The sequence below is a fragment of the Lepidothrix coronata genome, unplaced genomic scaffold (genome assembly GCF_001604755.1).
Source record: "Lepidothrix coronata isolate B3197 unplaced genomic scaffold, Lepidothrix_coronata-1.0 Scaffold38, whole genome shotgun sequence".
Lineage (NCBI taxonomy): Eukaryota > Metazoa > Chordata > Aves > Passeriformes > Pipridae > Lepidothrix > Lepidothrix coronata.
In genome coordinates this window covers 2,178,037-2,193,093 of record NW_016690218.1, presented here as the reverse complement: position 1 = coordinate 2,193,093, position 15,057 = coordinate 2,178,037, and the positions used below count along the sequence as shown (strand labels likewise).

General features: G+C 39.9%; 1 protein-coding gene across 6 annotated transcripts in view; it reads right to left on the bottom strand.

Moving 5' to 3' along the window:
* Positions 1-15,057, bottom strand: part of ENAH (enabled homolog (Drosophila)) — a 90,227-nt gene that overhangs the window by 4,411 nt on the left and 70,759 nt on the right. For 2 of the 6 annotated variants that reach the window (XM_017812884.1, XM_017812887.1), the window contains 9 exons: positions 13,449-14,249; positions 11,377-11,684; positions 10,965-11,110; positions 10,530-10,584; positions 10,215-10,263; positions 8,482-8,548; positions 5,979-6,041; positions 2,402-2,480; positions 616-673 (listed from right to left, as the gene is read on the bottom strand). In XM_017812884.1, the coding sequence (XP_017668373.1) occupies positions 616-673; positions 2,402-2,480; positions 5,979-6,041; positions 8,482-8,548; positions 10,215-10,263; positions 10,530-10,584; positions 10,965-11,110; positions 11,377-11,684; positions 13,449-14,249 (1,626 nt within the window). The remainder of the gene's footprint in view (positions 1-615; positions 674-2,401; positions 2,481-5,978; positions 6,042-8,481; positions 8,549-10,214; positions 10,264-10,529; positions 10,585-10,964; positions 11,111-11,376; positions 11,685-13,448; positions 14,250-15,057) is intronic. The other 4 variants (XM_017812885.1, XM_017812886.1, XM_017812888.1 and 1 more) reach the window with 3 other exon arrangements.

Here is a 15,057-nt window from a genome sequence, read left to right as displayed (position 1 = left end):
GAAATCCCCAAAAAAAAAAAAAAAAAAAAAAAAAAAAAAAAAAAAAAAAAGCTCACCAAGGTAGTAAATTATACACAGAGTTTTATTTAATTCCTGACTGGTGGACCTTTAAGATTGCTCTTTCTTGGTGTTTCCTCTTAACGACAGAAGACTACTTACGAAAAGGTCTTTTGTTAAAAATTAAAATTGTGAGAATTCTTTTCTTTGACTCCTATGTTACAAACCAAAGAGAAGACAAAGTTGGAAGCACCATTCTAGTCTGAGTATTACCAGTTTTGAAATATGCACCTCGGCATCTCTGGATTATTTCAAAATAACCTACCTACCACCACATGATACTAAGGACAACTGCAAATCACCCAAATACAGCATCCCTCCAACCACTCTTAAAAGACACTACTTGGTATAAATGTTCTACTAAAGCAAAATTCCCGGGAGAGAAAACAGAGCACATCAATCAGAACAGGTCTGGCACAAATGGTTTGCCACCAGGCTAAGAACAAAGCTACTTTTACCAATATATAATTCCCAAGGCTGGAAACACTCTGTAAACACATTATAAAGCACCTGTAGCTACTTACTCTAAAACTCAACAGCAAACACAGCAGTACCTACCATCAATGAGTTCTTCCTTTAATTTTGTTAACTCCTTCCTCATTTCGTCTAAAATGTCCTGTGGTATCAAAACAAAAATAACAGATCAGCGAACAGATCAGTTTTGCCACCTGTAATTTTCTGTGGAGAGAAATCGAAAAGTCTTCCAATCCAATTCTTCCAAACAACACTTAACCCTTCTGAAACACGTAACCCACCCTTCAGCTTCCAAGTTAATCCTCAAAACCTAAGGCAGGCATCCATAAAACATCCTTACTGCAGTACAATACAGAGAAAAACTTTCCATAGAAGTCCTATAAATTGATTTTCACAGAACTTATGAGAAGTGACATTTTGAAGTCAGAATAGTGCACTAATGTAACTGCCAAATAAAAAAAAAAGTAAAAAAACTCAAAACTTGGCACGTTCCTTTAAACTAAGGAAGCTTTGCTACAGGTGAAATGCGATGTGGAATGCAAAAAAAGGAGCTATCTAAGCACCACAAGCCAAGGAAATATTCAAAGAAAAAGAAGAAAAAAGGGAGATCAAGTTATCAAGGTCCCAGTTGCCAAGCGGAATGTGAGGGAATGAAGGCAACAGGGCAAAGGTGCCACCTCCTGCTTGCTGTTTTCTCCATCCTTTCCTCTAAGTGATGTTAACTGATGATTTGATAGTGTGTCTACAAGCAGAGCGGGGGTAGTGTCTGTTTCTGCAAAAGAGACTGTCATCTCCTCACCAAATCCATGGTGAGCACAAGAGTCATCTAGGGGATTCCAGCTGCTTCTTTTCCAGTGTTGGGGTCAGCATGCTGTTCACAACCGTGCTGTTCACAACTGAGCACGCAACTACTGTCATGTGCTCTGCATTTGTTGGGTCCCTTATGAGCTGCACCAACACATGCATGGACACACTTTTCCTGCCTGAAGGCATTCCTGGTGTAAGAGCATGTACCAAAGCTGCAGAGTAGGTAGGTCTCCCCGTTCGCCAAGTCTTATACAAGACTCTTGGGCAAACAGCAAGAAGCCTTGGAGTGGGAGTGTGGCCACCAGTTTCTGGCAAGGGCAAGTAAGAGCTTGACATGTGTCCAGTAGACATAGAGTTTGAGATGATTTTGCCTCCAGAGAAAATAATCTTAACAGAGGCAGTGGGAATGAGAGCACTGTAAAACATGGGAGAGCTGTGCATTACGGGATGATGGGGTCTTCATCTTCTGTGCCTTCAACTTGAAAGAACCACAGAAAAGAAATAAAAGCAGATCAGGAAAAAAGAGGAAGGGAAAAACAAAAGCAACTAGACTCCTATCAGCAGCAGCATTTCATGGAAGCTGCAGCGAGTCCCACAAATCCTCTCGAGATGACAAAACTAGATTCTAGAACAAACCCACACACGCTCCAGGACCTCCCACCAGGCCAGAACCCATTGTAGAATTGCCTGTTGAGTCAGGACTCAATCCAGAAGCAATGAGAACAGATTGCTGATCCATAACCCAATTTAGAGCCAACCACTAAATCGGAATGGTCTAGAAGGAACTACCAAGTTAAAAGCCACTCCAGAACCACCAAGCTGGAGCTTGCACCAGAATCTCCCTCCCCACTTGGAGACAAGGCCATTGATTCAAACACCTCTTCAGGAAGATCCTTCAACTCGACAATTCACACCCCTCTAAAAACCACTGCCACCAACATAGCCCTGCAAGTAATTACTAAATCATTAAGTCTGGAACTAGCTAACACAGTTAAAAATTGGTATGGGACAGCTACAAGCCCTTATATATCCAAGTTGCCCATTCAAAGCATTATATACATACCTGCTTCAATCTGTCATAATCTAGACCTTCTGACTGTACTCCATTGGCACTAGGTTGTCCCGTTGGTGTAGATTTTGGTCTGCAGTACAAAAACACATCCATGAGTACAGGATACATAGGACTTCCCCATCAAACTTACTAACACTTGTCTATCGAAAACACAGTAAAGAATCAGAATGAAAAAAAAAATGCTGGGAGTGGGAGGGTGGGAAAATCAAGCAGACCCAAAATACCACACAGAATAGAAAGCAACAACCGAGAACGTTCTCCACACTCTGGAAATATTAATTACCATATGAATAAGAGTTATTAGTTCAAACCAAGAACTTTCAAAGTAGCAGACAGATTTCACTGTCAGTGGTTTCTGATTTCTTCATAATGGGCATGAAAAGCTGAACGCCTTCAGACGTCAAATACTTTATCTTTTCAATCGCTTACTCATTCAAAAGAGGCTCTCTCAAGGAAACACTCCCACTAACCAATGACTACGTGTTGATGCTGACTGTATGAATGCCATGGAATCACCCTGGCAGATTTTTAACATTTGACAGGACATGGCTGAGCAACCTTATCTGACACCCTTCCAAATTAAATTATCCCATCAATTGCTTTTTAAAGCTCCTGAAAGCAGGTACTGTAACAACAGTAAGATGATACGTGAGAGGAAATTCAGTGGTTTGGACTAGGTTATGTTTGATGTTTCCTGATGCAATGCTCTCTTAAGACAAAAACTTGCTTTCCAAGATCATCTTGCATTTTTTAACACAGATTCCAAAAGAAGTGGGTTTTCTGACTTCTCACTTCTCTTTCTCGACCCCCTCTTTTATAGAAGGTGTAATTCAGACTCATGTACTTACTACAGCTATGAGCAGAGACAGTATCTAGATGCTGACAGCAGGAATACCAAAACGGTTCTCCAAAGCAGGGAGGGATGGATGGATGGATGGCGTGGGACAAAGTTCATGTCAAGAGGTTTCCCCAGTGTTTAGGATTATCACAGTACGCTAACTTTGAGGAAGGGCAGGGTATTAGTAGACTAAACTGGGACCTATTTCGCTGAACAAAAAAAGCCTGGCCTAAACTCAGTGTGTCACTTCAAAATTCCTACACAGGAGAAATTCATTAAGCACTGCATTTTTCTGGATTTGTCACCTGATGGTGCAGCCTTATTTATTACAATGGAAGGTGGACAGGAACAAAAAAAAACAGCAAGAAAGGCACAATTCTGTGCTTTATCTTCTTTTGAATATGCACTACAAACCTACTTTTTTTCAGAAAAAAGTGGAATGCGTGAAGGACACAAGCAGTGTATTACATGTTTTCGTTCTCATTTATTTGTATATTTTTAATCTAGCTAACAAAAAAAAAAAAGTTGTGTTCTCACTCAAAAGAAAAAGAATAGCAAACATATATATGCATATATTTCCTAGTTTGTTTTATCAAATCGCTACCCTTCAGCTTTCATACATCTTCCTTTACAAGACAGCAGTTCATTCACAGAGAAGTTATCCTATTACACGGGTTTTGTTCAATAAGAGCTGAATGAACATCACACTGGATTGCTTTGATGACTTTTACAACCTGACAGGAATATTTTCTGGATTTGCTACCTGAAGCAAGAACACTCAAAACATAACTCCAAACAGAAAAGGCTGCACACGCCAAAACGTTGGTTTGATACTTGTTCTTCATGTGGGATCCCAATACTCAATTGCTACAGCTGTTAAGACTTAAGCCTACACTGTTTAAATGCAAGTTCCAAGAGAGAAACTGCTAACATTAGTATTGCTTGAAACACCCCAAAAAGAAATACACAGTCCACCAAGTAAGACAAAAGATGAAATACTGAATAACTTGATAGCGAAAGAAGCTGAAAAATAGAGTTCACCTTGCAACCACCACAAAATCTACTGTGTGTGCTAATGCTATGAAGGTAAACCACGGTTTAGGATCTTTTACAAAACTCTTTACGTATTTACAGTGCTTAGTTCATAATGGAAGAATTCCATGCTCTAAAATATTCATCAAGATGAGATCTTTGGCAATTGCTGTTTCACGAAGTATCTGATATTTGAAGTGTTACTTGCAGTTTACACCTCAAACTGTGAACCCCGACTTACTCCAAGCAGAATAGCATGAGTTTTTCAGATTCTTCATACATAGTTTCTGATCACTTCCATTGACTACCACTTTGTTCCCACGCACTATGGTATTACAGCATTTAACAAACATGACTGAAAAAACCCCCAGTATCCTCTTAAATACAGCTCCTGGCAATTGATAACAGGCACCTACTGCCTTAATAGAAAAGCCCAAACAAGAATATACTTAAATATTTTTTAAAATTTTTAAAAAATAACTTATGACTTTAATGTTTTAATGAGATGACTTCAAAGAAAAGCTCTCCACAAAACGACTGCTTCATGTTTTTTTTTCTTCAGAGCTTCAGAATAAAAAGTCAGCTTTACCCACCCTACATGACCTACTCCTGCTGTCAAAAATCTCAACAGGAAAGCTTCTTTATAAAACTCTACCCCTCAGTCTTAAGAATGTCTTCCATTTTTGCTTTCCGAAATGCAAGACATTCTTAATTTAAATACTGAAAGACAGCAGCTTGTAAACTAAATAATTTCTATTATCAGGAAAATCTACCTGTCTTTCCTCCCTCTTCAACTTGCTCAGAAGAAAGATTAACAGTGAATGCAGTTGCCATTAAGGAAAATGTTAACTGCTGAAATTCAGTCAATAAATCATCCCAACCATTCAATCCATAGACAGCTAAAGAGCTCTCCCGTGTGGTTTTTCATAGCATTGCCTAACAGGACAGTGAGGCAACTCTGACAGTCCCTAACACACCTTAAATCAAGCATGCAAGGTAAAGATTTTTTTCATGCCAACATGCAGAATACACCACCCAAGATAAGTAGCTAAAAGGGGAACTTTTCATACAAAAGATTAAGTAATCACCACAGTGAGTGCCTTCACGAAAAGCAAAGCTGGAATCTGACTCAGTAATTCTGAGGGGTCTGTGACACTTCTACCTGTGGAAAGTTCTCCTAAGAAAGGTTTAAATGTCAGTACTTTATGAGTACCACTAGAGAGCGAAACTTAGATCTACAGAAAAAAAATACATGATGTTGACTCTAACTTGTGAGTATGTTCCAAATAGAAACATTAATTTATGTTTAACAAGTCTTCTATCAAAAAGCAAATGTGAAAACTCACTCGGAAAAGTAATTGCTATTCCTGAGTATCTAAACTTTACAGCTTTGAAAACCTGCCTCTCAAAATGCCGCAAACGGTTCACTAAATCCTGGCATTCAACAGGAATTGGCATCTTTGCAGGTGGAGACTGCCAGAAAACCAGTATTTAATATGCATTCATATCTGGTTCTTCAGCCATCTCAATTTGCCTTTGACACCATCTGCTTTTAACGAGTGCAAAAATGGGCTCAACTGGACAAACAAAATGTGAAGAGATGGTGAGTGTGGTGATTACCAATCCATGTAAAAAAAGTCCAACCCTGAACTGGTCAAAGTGGTTATTACAAAGTCTCAAATCCCAACAGGATGATACCTGTTTAATGAATCATAGAACCTGTTTTCAGAAGCAAGCAGATTTTTCCACGGAGATTCCCGTCTACGAAGGGGAGAAACACTACCTTAACGAGCTATAATAGGTCTTAATTTTGTTCAGTTTTAGCATCTTAAACACCATGGAGTTTCAGTAGGTCCAAGAGTTCTACTTGAATGTTTCAGGAAATAAAAGCACAAAGCTTAAGTCTTTTTGGTTTGCTACAAAAAAAAAGGCCTGATTTTAAACAGGACACTAGCTTATTTTAGAATGCTTAGAACATTCATTCTGAATAACAACAACTTCATTGTCAACCTGTTTGGAAGCTCTGAAGAGAAAATTTTGCTTACTTGCCAGTTTCTTAAGCACACTTTGCTTAACCTCTGTAGATGACTCATATCCTCTCTGTAGAGGTTGGAAGCAGGTTCTCAAGCCCCACCAGGTGAAAGATATCCCCTTTTGGCAAACACGGTACTAGTGTTTCAAATAGCAACACACTTATTAACTCACTCAAAGAAAGTTTAACAAGCTGCTTGCTGAGACAAACTTAGCAAGCATAGACAATTAAGAAAAATGCAAGGATATTCAAGGGAGACCTCTTCTGACACCTTTTCTTTCTTGGTCTGTGAAACATTCCTCATCCTGGCAAAGCAACTTGTAAACACTGACTAGAAAGCTGTACCAGCAATCTTAAAGTATACACTTATGGCACTTACAAGTAGGTTATGACAGCATTGGAAAATAATACTGATGTTCAATAAACATAGAATTCTTATTTTAGAAGTATTTTTAGAGTATACACCAATGAAGGCCCATATCAACTTGAATTCTATCAACATTTTTCACCGGGTGAGTGAAGACAAAAGCTTGATGGAGAGAATGTCTCAATGCATCTCAAGAGAAATCTCAAAAATCCTCTGTAGCCCTGTACTCCTCTAGGTCAGAAAATATTTTTTTAAAAGACCTCAGCAACTCTGAATTTCACCAGTTGAAAAAAGATCAGTGAAATTAGATGCATAAAACAGTTTACAAGAACCTGCTGTTGTAGGGGCAGGTAGAAACAAGACTTAAGAACATCCCAGACTCCCCAAAAGAGTCCGATGTGGACAGCTGCCCTACTTATTAATCCCTTCACTTTCTTCAACTGCTCATCCATAGGGTATCTACAGCGAAAGGGACAGGTCAGCAACTGTTTTAAACAATATGAAATCTAAAATGCTCTTTAGGATTCCTTACACAAAATATTTCTGTGACAAGTTCCCCCTCAACACCACACCTTGAAGCAGAATGAGGTATCAGTACAAGAGACCTTGGTTAAAGCAGGTAAGACCTACTGGGAGGTGAGGAGGAAGAAGGCAGTGGACAGTCAAAGCTAAAGGCAATGCAGCATTTTGTTACACTGACAGTGTAGCAGAGAGAACATCGTCACCAATGTCACCTGCTTTTTGACAAAAAACAAAGCAAGCAACCAGAATCAAGGCTGCAGACACCTTGAGCTCCTGGGATTAAGTTACTTAAGAAGGACAGACAAGGATATTGATACAGGCTGAGAATGTTTAGTGTTGCATTTTAGAACTGAACTGGTAAACTCAACTACAAGTGAGGCCACTTAAAGAACAGCTGTTTTTAATACTATAATCACCAAATCTTGTATAGCTGTTTCCAACAGAACAGACTTCTAAGGAGAATTCAAGTAATTTCAAACACAGCATTCTAAAGTTTAACATGTTCTTTTGTTTTCTCTCAAGAAATTCAGGTAATTCTGTCAGATTATCACAGTTCAGAATCCTTTAACCTCTGTACACACAACACACAGGAATTCTAAATGAACCCCAAGCCTTCTGCTTAATGTAAATAGCAATTAAACATACCTCCAAAAAAATACCTAAAGCAACAATTTCACTTACTGAAACACCCACTACCTACTGAAGTTCCAGCTGACAAGTTACCAAAGACTGGTTAATGCAGTGAAGGATGTAGTTTTTTATGACAGACTTCCTTAGATTGGTATGAGACAGCTACTGAAAATTGTCACAGAATCAAATCTTACCAAGATAGTTATAGAATGGTATTCTAGACATTTAAGCTAGCACAGTGATAGAAGGGAGAACACCTATTCACTAGATTTACTACTGAATGTGTGAACTGCAGCACTGAATTTGGTTTTCCCTTGCAGGAAATTTCAGACTTCAAATAAATAGAAAAAATTAAACATTGCTATAGGTACATATACACCTTAGTAATTCAAGTTATATACTAGCAATTGTTAAAGAATATTTTTGAGTTTTAATTTTGATTTTACTGTCAAAAATTTCACTTACTAGCATTCTCCAAACGTGACTCTTGATTCCTACTTAGAACTGCCAAAAAGCAGTTTTGCAGCAGTAATTTTAAACCTATACATTTTACTTTTAACACTATTAAGGTGAGCTTTGCTATTTTAGCCCACCATCTTCAGCAGCATGTGCAACTGCAAACATAAGGAAAAGACAGCTGAGGGGAGTACCTGGAGATAACAGGTGACTTGCTTCCGTTCACTGTATTTGTCCTTTCCCAAGGCTTTCTTGTTAGTTCTGGAAAACATAGTGAGGAGATTAAAAACTATCTTTTTCCATTCCTTGTGTAATTTACATGAGGAAACTTCAAGTATCTGGCAACTTAAGTCAGCAGGTTGGTTTTTTGCTGTTGTTCCTACATTGCATTAGTTCTTTCATATTAAGCTGCCTCCTTTTGTATTCATCTTTTCTATTCATCTGGTAGTTTTTAGTCATACTACCAGTTATGTTGTGAGAGCATCTTAGAGTCTCACATGTGTCCTAGACACTGTAAATGCCATTTGATTCTTAATCCAACTGGGAGAAGGTCTGCCTATACTTTATGTATCTGATTGCTTTCAGTTGTGAAATATGGAATTTTGGAAACATAACCAGTCAGCTTTAAATACTCGAGGAAGAGGATTTTAAGCTAAAGGAGTTTTCCTGAGCTGCTAATGAATTATATAAAATTAATTCAGTGCCAATTTCAATTTAGTTACAGAAGGTATGATACAACCTCACACAACTAGAATAACTTTTCAGCAACAAGATATTTATTTTCCAAAGTCTTGTCCCCAAAAGGATACTTCTACAGTTGTAATATATCATTTTCCCCTTTCAATATAATAGACTCAAAACTAAAGGAACTTTCCGCAGTGTAAGATATTATTACTTGCAATCATTACTTAACTCAGGACTTCAATGTGCTACTGATCAGTCTATATTTCAGGTTTGGAATTTGTTCCCTTTCTTTCATATTGCTCAGATCTGCTAAGCTGGGCAAGCAGAGAGGCAGACATGCCCTTTCAGAGTCTCATGTTGCCCAGAAAGTTCTCTGGGATGCAGCAAGATACTGAGAAGAGTATCTGAATTGCAGAAGTCTGCTAGCATAGCCTGTGACCCAGCCAAATAAAGGTTGCCAGTGCTGGTAATAACTCTGAAGCTTGTTTTTACACACCAGTCTTCAGGGCTTGTCCTGCCATAGGAGTTATTTTAGTGGGATTTTAGCCATATCTGCAAAACTGAGTAACTTCAGCTATGGCTGCAGCTTGCTCAAGGGGATGCTGAGCATTCCTCTTAGAACATTACCAGAGCATTACCAGAGCATCTCACATCAAAAAATGAAGTGAAATTTCTCCACTGGAAAGACATGGTTAAATTCTGAATGCATCTAACATTAACAAGTTTGATGAGGCTTCTTATCACCACAACCAATTAAAGGAACCACTTCTACTGGCTTTCATTTCCCTCTTTTGGTCCTATATTAATTTCCCTAAGGCTAAATTCATCCCTGGGTTTAACAGAATGAAGCAAACTTCTAAGGAGAGAGGAAAAAAAAAAGGGAGGGGGGTGTAAAAACTTCATTTGTGTTACATCATTTATTGCCTTGCAGTCTAACTTCTTTAGACTACTGGCTGTATCTCAATATTAAGTTTTCCAGTTATTTTCATCTGGACACACTTAGCTCCTAGCACTCCTCAGCAGAGGAATCAGGGATAAAGAATTCAACTCCATACACTTATATTCCTTATTCACTTATATTCTTTTTATCAGTCACCTTCTCAACCAGGACCCATTCTACAGCAAAATTCAAGGCTGTAATTATGGAGAAGAAGCAGGTTCCAAAATTCAGCAGAGCTGCTGAGATTTGTCACTAGACTGTAGCATTACAGAGCCCCAGTGCTCATAAACCCGTGCTACTTACCAGGTGTGCTTGTTGAAGAAACTTTAGAAGTTGAAGACTCTGATTCTTCCTGATTAAAATGGAGGAGAGAAGGAGAAAGGAGGGAGGAGTGTTAGACTCACGAGAGTCAGTCTCAACTGTTTAAATATTTATTTCACTTTTTATAGAGATTTAAAATGTATGTAGAAAACATGCAAGCACTAGGCACTTTACAAAATAGTGGTTGTGTGTGTGTTGAAATATATAGTAAAGTATAAATAAGCTCTTGTACACCATTTGAATCTCTCTCAATCTTTTTAATGAGTAACGAGAAGTAGATAAAATTTCTCAACTCACAGTTTTATCTTCTTTCTGCTCTGGTTCTGTTGATCCCTTTTCAGCAATTCTTCTCCTATAACAGAGACAAAAGTTAACAAGACCATCATGGCTTTAAGATGAAAGAACGTTGCTTACTGCAACTAAAGACCTACACAGCCTGATAGATACTTGAAAATTAGTGTGTTTAAAGAGGTACTTTCAAAATACTTTCAAGGACAACACACTCCTGGCGAACGCAACTGTGCAATTTAAAGTCTGTATCCCCTACTGCTGCACAAAGACTTGTACAGAAGTACTGGATTACACTCAAATAAAAATGGGTATTCATGAAACATTATCAACCTCATGAGCAAGCCGATGTTTATTTGATCCTCAGCCAGCTGCAAACAGGCACCCCAAATCCTACCTCTATGATGACCAAGCAGCTGGAGCACAGCAGAAATAGTTCCTTACCTCCTGGCCAGCAGGGCGCTCATTTCTTCCATCAACCCACTGCCTCCCAAGGGAAGTGGTCCATTTCCACGGCCACCATCTGTTTTAGATGAAGCAGATGAAGCAGAGCCTCCTCCTCCTCCACTTGAACTGGAGGAGTCTTCACCCTTCATAGTACACAAAATAACAGCAGATGTGCAAACAGAATGAGAGCTGACTTAATGAAATCAGCAGAGTTCACATACAGGAAAGACACAACTGCATAAAGAATGTGATGGGCTGGTAGCACATCTTGTAATTCTTTTTTAATAATTAATTAAGCCTAACCAAAAAGTCTTGATACTGCTATTAATCTTGAACAAAAGTTACAACCGGTTCAGGGAGACAGGATTTAGAGACAGGAACTGGAAAATGAAACGGAAGTTATATTTACCCGTGAGACTTTCCTAAGTTTGGCTCCAGCAAGTGCAGCTGCTAGTCCAGTTAAAGGGCGATTATCTTCGGACACGAACCCCGCTGAAAATCCAGAGGCTGGGAGGGGAGGAGCAGGAGGTGGAAGGGGAACAGGAGGAACTTGGCTAGGAAGTGGAGGAGGCGGTGGTGGTGGTGGCGGAGGCCCTGAAGGTGGAAGTGGAGGAGGCGGTGGTGGGCCAGGAGGAGGTGGGGCTGCTACTGAAGACTGAGCTGGGCCAGGGGGTAGGGGAGGTGGAGGAGGAGGTGCTGGTGGTCCTTGGACACCACCTAGTATCAAAGAGAAAACAAACAGAATACATTAAGGACTTAGAAAAGAAATGTCTTATTTCCATTGAAATGGTGGTTCTTTTGCTCAGTGCATGAAACACCAAAACTGGTAAGATACTAGGCAAGAAAACACTGCAGGTTTCAGCAGGAGACAAACATTCTTATTCAATGTACTAAAAATATTACATAGAGATCAGACAGTTTCAGAGACATTTAGATAGGAAACCCCTCCAGTCAGGTTCCGTGCTGCAACCAAGAAGAACTTTACACCAGGAAACAGGCAAAGAGTCAAGTAAGGCACGAGCATCGTACCACGTAGGAACAATACTGTGTGTTCACATGGTGCTAAACACAGAGTGACCTTTCATTGTATTAAAAAGCATTTAACACATCACCCAATCTGAGCCCTTAAACTGTTTGAGTACCAATGCTAATTTCTAAGCTATATATAAATCTTTCTTCTAAAAAACATTCCACTAATCAACTTTAATAATTTAATACAAACACTAACTGGTGAGTTAGAAGACTGACATATTTCAAGCTGATGGGAACGAGCTCGTCTATTTTTTATGTATCATTCTTTTAGTGCTTTAAATTCACATTGATATCCAATACAAAATGTATTTCGAAAAAGTAATATTCTGATGATCACTGTGTTATTATTAGAAGAAGAATTTAAGAAATTGTGACTAAGATAACAGCTCCGCACATCCCTCCTCATCTCATCCAAACTGCCATAAGGTACTAAAAATGCAGCACAACTATCTTAAGCAGTCTCTAAGGGCAGGAATTTCAAATACAAGTCTGCCTGGTTTTGTAGTCTACTAACTACTGCATAAATTCAAAAGCCTTTTAAACTCTCTAGGCATCACTCACCATCCAAGTGCACACTTTTATTCCATACTAGAAGTGAGGCTGTTCACCCTATTTCCACTCCATCCCAGAGTAGCTCACACATCTTCGTTTAAGACAAGAGAGTATAAAGAGGATCTATTCTGCATGGCTTGTGTGTGATTAAGCCACAGGCTGCTTATCCCCCAGGAGCCCCTCTGTCCATCCCTTTAGCTCAGCTACTGCAGAGTTATGTACAAAGATCTAAATCTACCAAATCAATATAAAAGCAGGATTCAGGTTAACAAAGACATTTAGACCCATGTAAAACACGTATGTCTGTCACACTGGTGGAGCGTCCATTAGGACTGTCACCTGCTTAATCAAACTTTATGTCTAAAATCGCTTTAGCTACGCTGATAGAATACCACAGAAGACCTATCTATATATGTGTGTGCACATACAGCCATGTATCCAAATACAATCACTGTCCAAAAGGAAATGCTGTAGGTGTTACATGCTACTTTCTAAATTTGAATAATTCCTCACTTAAGGTCCAAGGCCGCACGCGTGTTCTTCTGTGTTGGCTACCGTGAGGAAACTAATGATGCTGCCTGTTAACACCTCATTCCAAATAAACTAACAGTGCAATATTTACCAAGCAAACATTTGACAAGCTCAGATGTAGACAGGTGAGAGCTTAAGAAATCGGACTTTTGCTTATGACAGGCCACAGAACGCCGGCTCTCGTGCACAGAAGCTTTCAAGTTTCCCTTACCCCGGTTTTCCAAACGGTATTTCGTTGTGGTATTAAGATCACTGCAACTTTGGAAGCATTGTATCAATGCCTGGGGGCAGTTAGGGGCTTTGACACCAATTGGTTTCGAGTGCGTTCCTGCTTAGCGCATTAGTAGCAATAACAGAAAGCCTTACCCTGCTGGGTCGTAGGTTCAATCGGCTGAGAGGCTGCCTGCAAGACTGGCTCAGAAGCAGAGGAGTCTCCCAGCACAGAGTTTAGAGAGTTCTCAACAGAGGCAGGGGTAGCTGCAGAGGGAGAAGGGAGAACACTAGGCTTGGATGAGGGAGTCGAGGCATTCGGGGAGTTGGGAGAAGGAGAAGCTTGAGGTCCAGAGAGTGACAGAGGCGGAAAGGAAGGCAGTGGGGGGGGAGGAGGTGGCGGAGGCGGCGTTGGACCTGAGGTAGAAGGTGAAGGAACCGGATAAGCCAGGTTTTCAGGAAGCCCGTTAGGAGCCGTGGGAGACGTGGACATTTGGGTCACCGGATTAGAAGCTGACACTGGGAGGACAGGTCTCGGACCAGTAGCTTTGCCTGGTGGACTGCTTATCATTACTGGAGGAGACGGGGGGAGAGGGGCAAAACTGGGTGCGGACCAGGCAACAGGCTTTGTATTTGGAGGCAAAGTCGCCATGGCATTGACAGGAGAAGGGGGCCGAGAACTTTTGTTCAGCGGACGAGGAACCGTAGCATAATGGGGGAGAACAGGGTGGAAAGCTGAGCCTAAAGATGTAGCAAAACGTGATGCAGAGTGCCTTAGAGGCGGTGTAGGGGGAGTGGAAGTCGGTGGTGCAGAAGTCACTACAGCGTACTCCGGTGTGGCCTCTGACATTGGTGCTGAGACTGCTTTTGCATATGATGGAGGAGGTGCTGAAGGAGGCTGGCAACTGGAGTATTCAGGAAGTGAAGTGCTATACGGGGAGTTGTCGAAAGATGGAGCTGGACAGAAGATGGAAAGCAGCAGCAAAGGCAGGATAAAAAAAGGAGAAAGAGAAAAAGGGAGCTAATGAAGCAACAAAACCAGCATTCAAACAAAATGTATAAATGTAGACTACAGTTAGTACCAGAGGATTAGGCACAAGTGAAAATACTGTTAGGAAAGTTTTACATATTATCAACAGGTGCTTTTAAATCTTACCAACTATTTTTGTGCCAACATTTGAATTTACAAGTATGTTCCAGAGAAAGTTTTCTCAAATCCCATCTGTGAGATGGATTAGATATAGGGTTGAGTAATCAGTGTTTTATGAGCTTTTATCTTCGTATTTGGTTGCAAACTGCAAGCAAGTGTAGTGATCTTAACATTTGTTTCAACTCCACTAACAAAATTCCTACCCTAGGCAGCAAGTATCATCTTTCTATTCCCCAGAAAAAGCTCCATCGTAAACTTGAAAGTGCTGGGAATACAACTACCCATAAAATCCTCTGCTCTAAAACGACTAGCTCTTACACAGTATTCCTTGACTTCTACCATGAGCTGACTTATGCAAATTGAGTTTGTTACTAAAGAACAACCAAGCACTTGACTAATGTTCCATTATATTACCAAAATGAGAAAGCTTTCAGTCATCACTGGATACATTTCCACAGGCACTGCATTATCTTATCTACAAGCACATACAATACATTTCACCGAAATATTACTACAATGATAAATTAAGCCAGCCTTCAGACTGAGAAGCTTTTCTCCAATATTACTTTGCCTTATATGGGTACATACCTTCTATGTTAACACAGTCAACCTGGC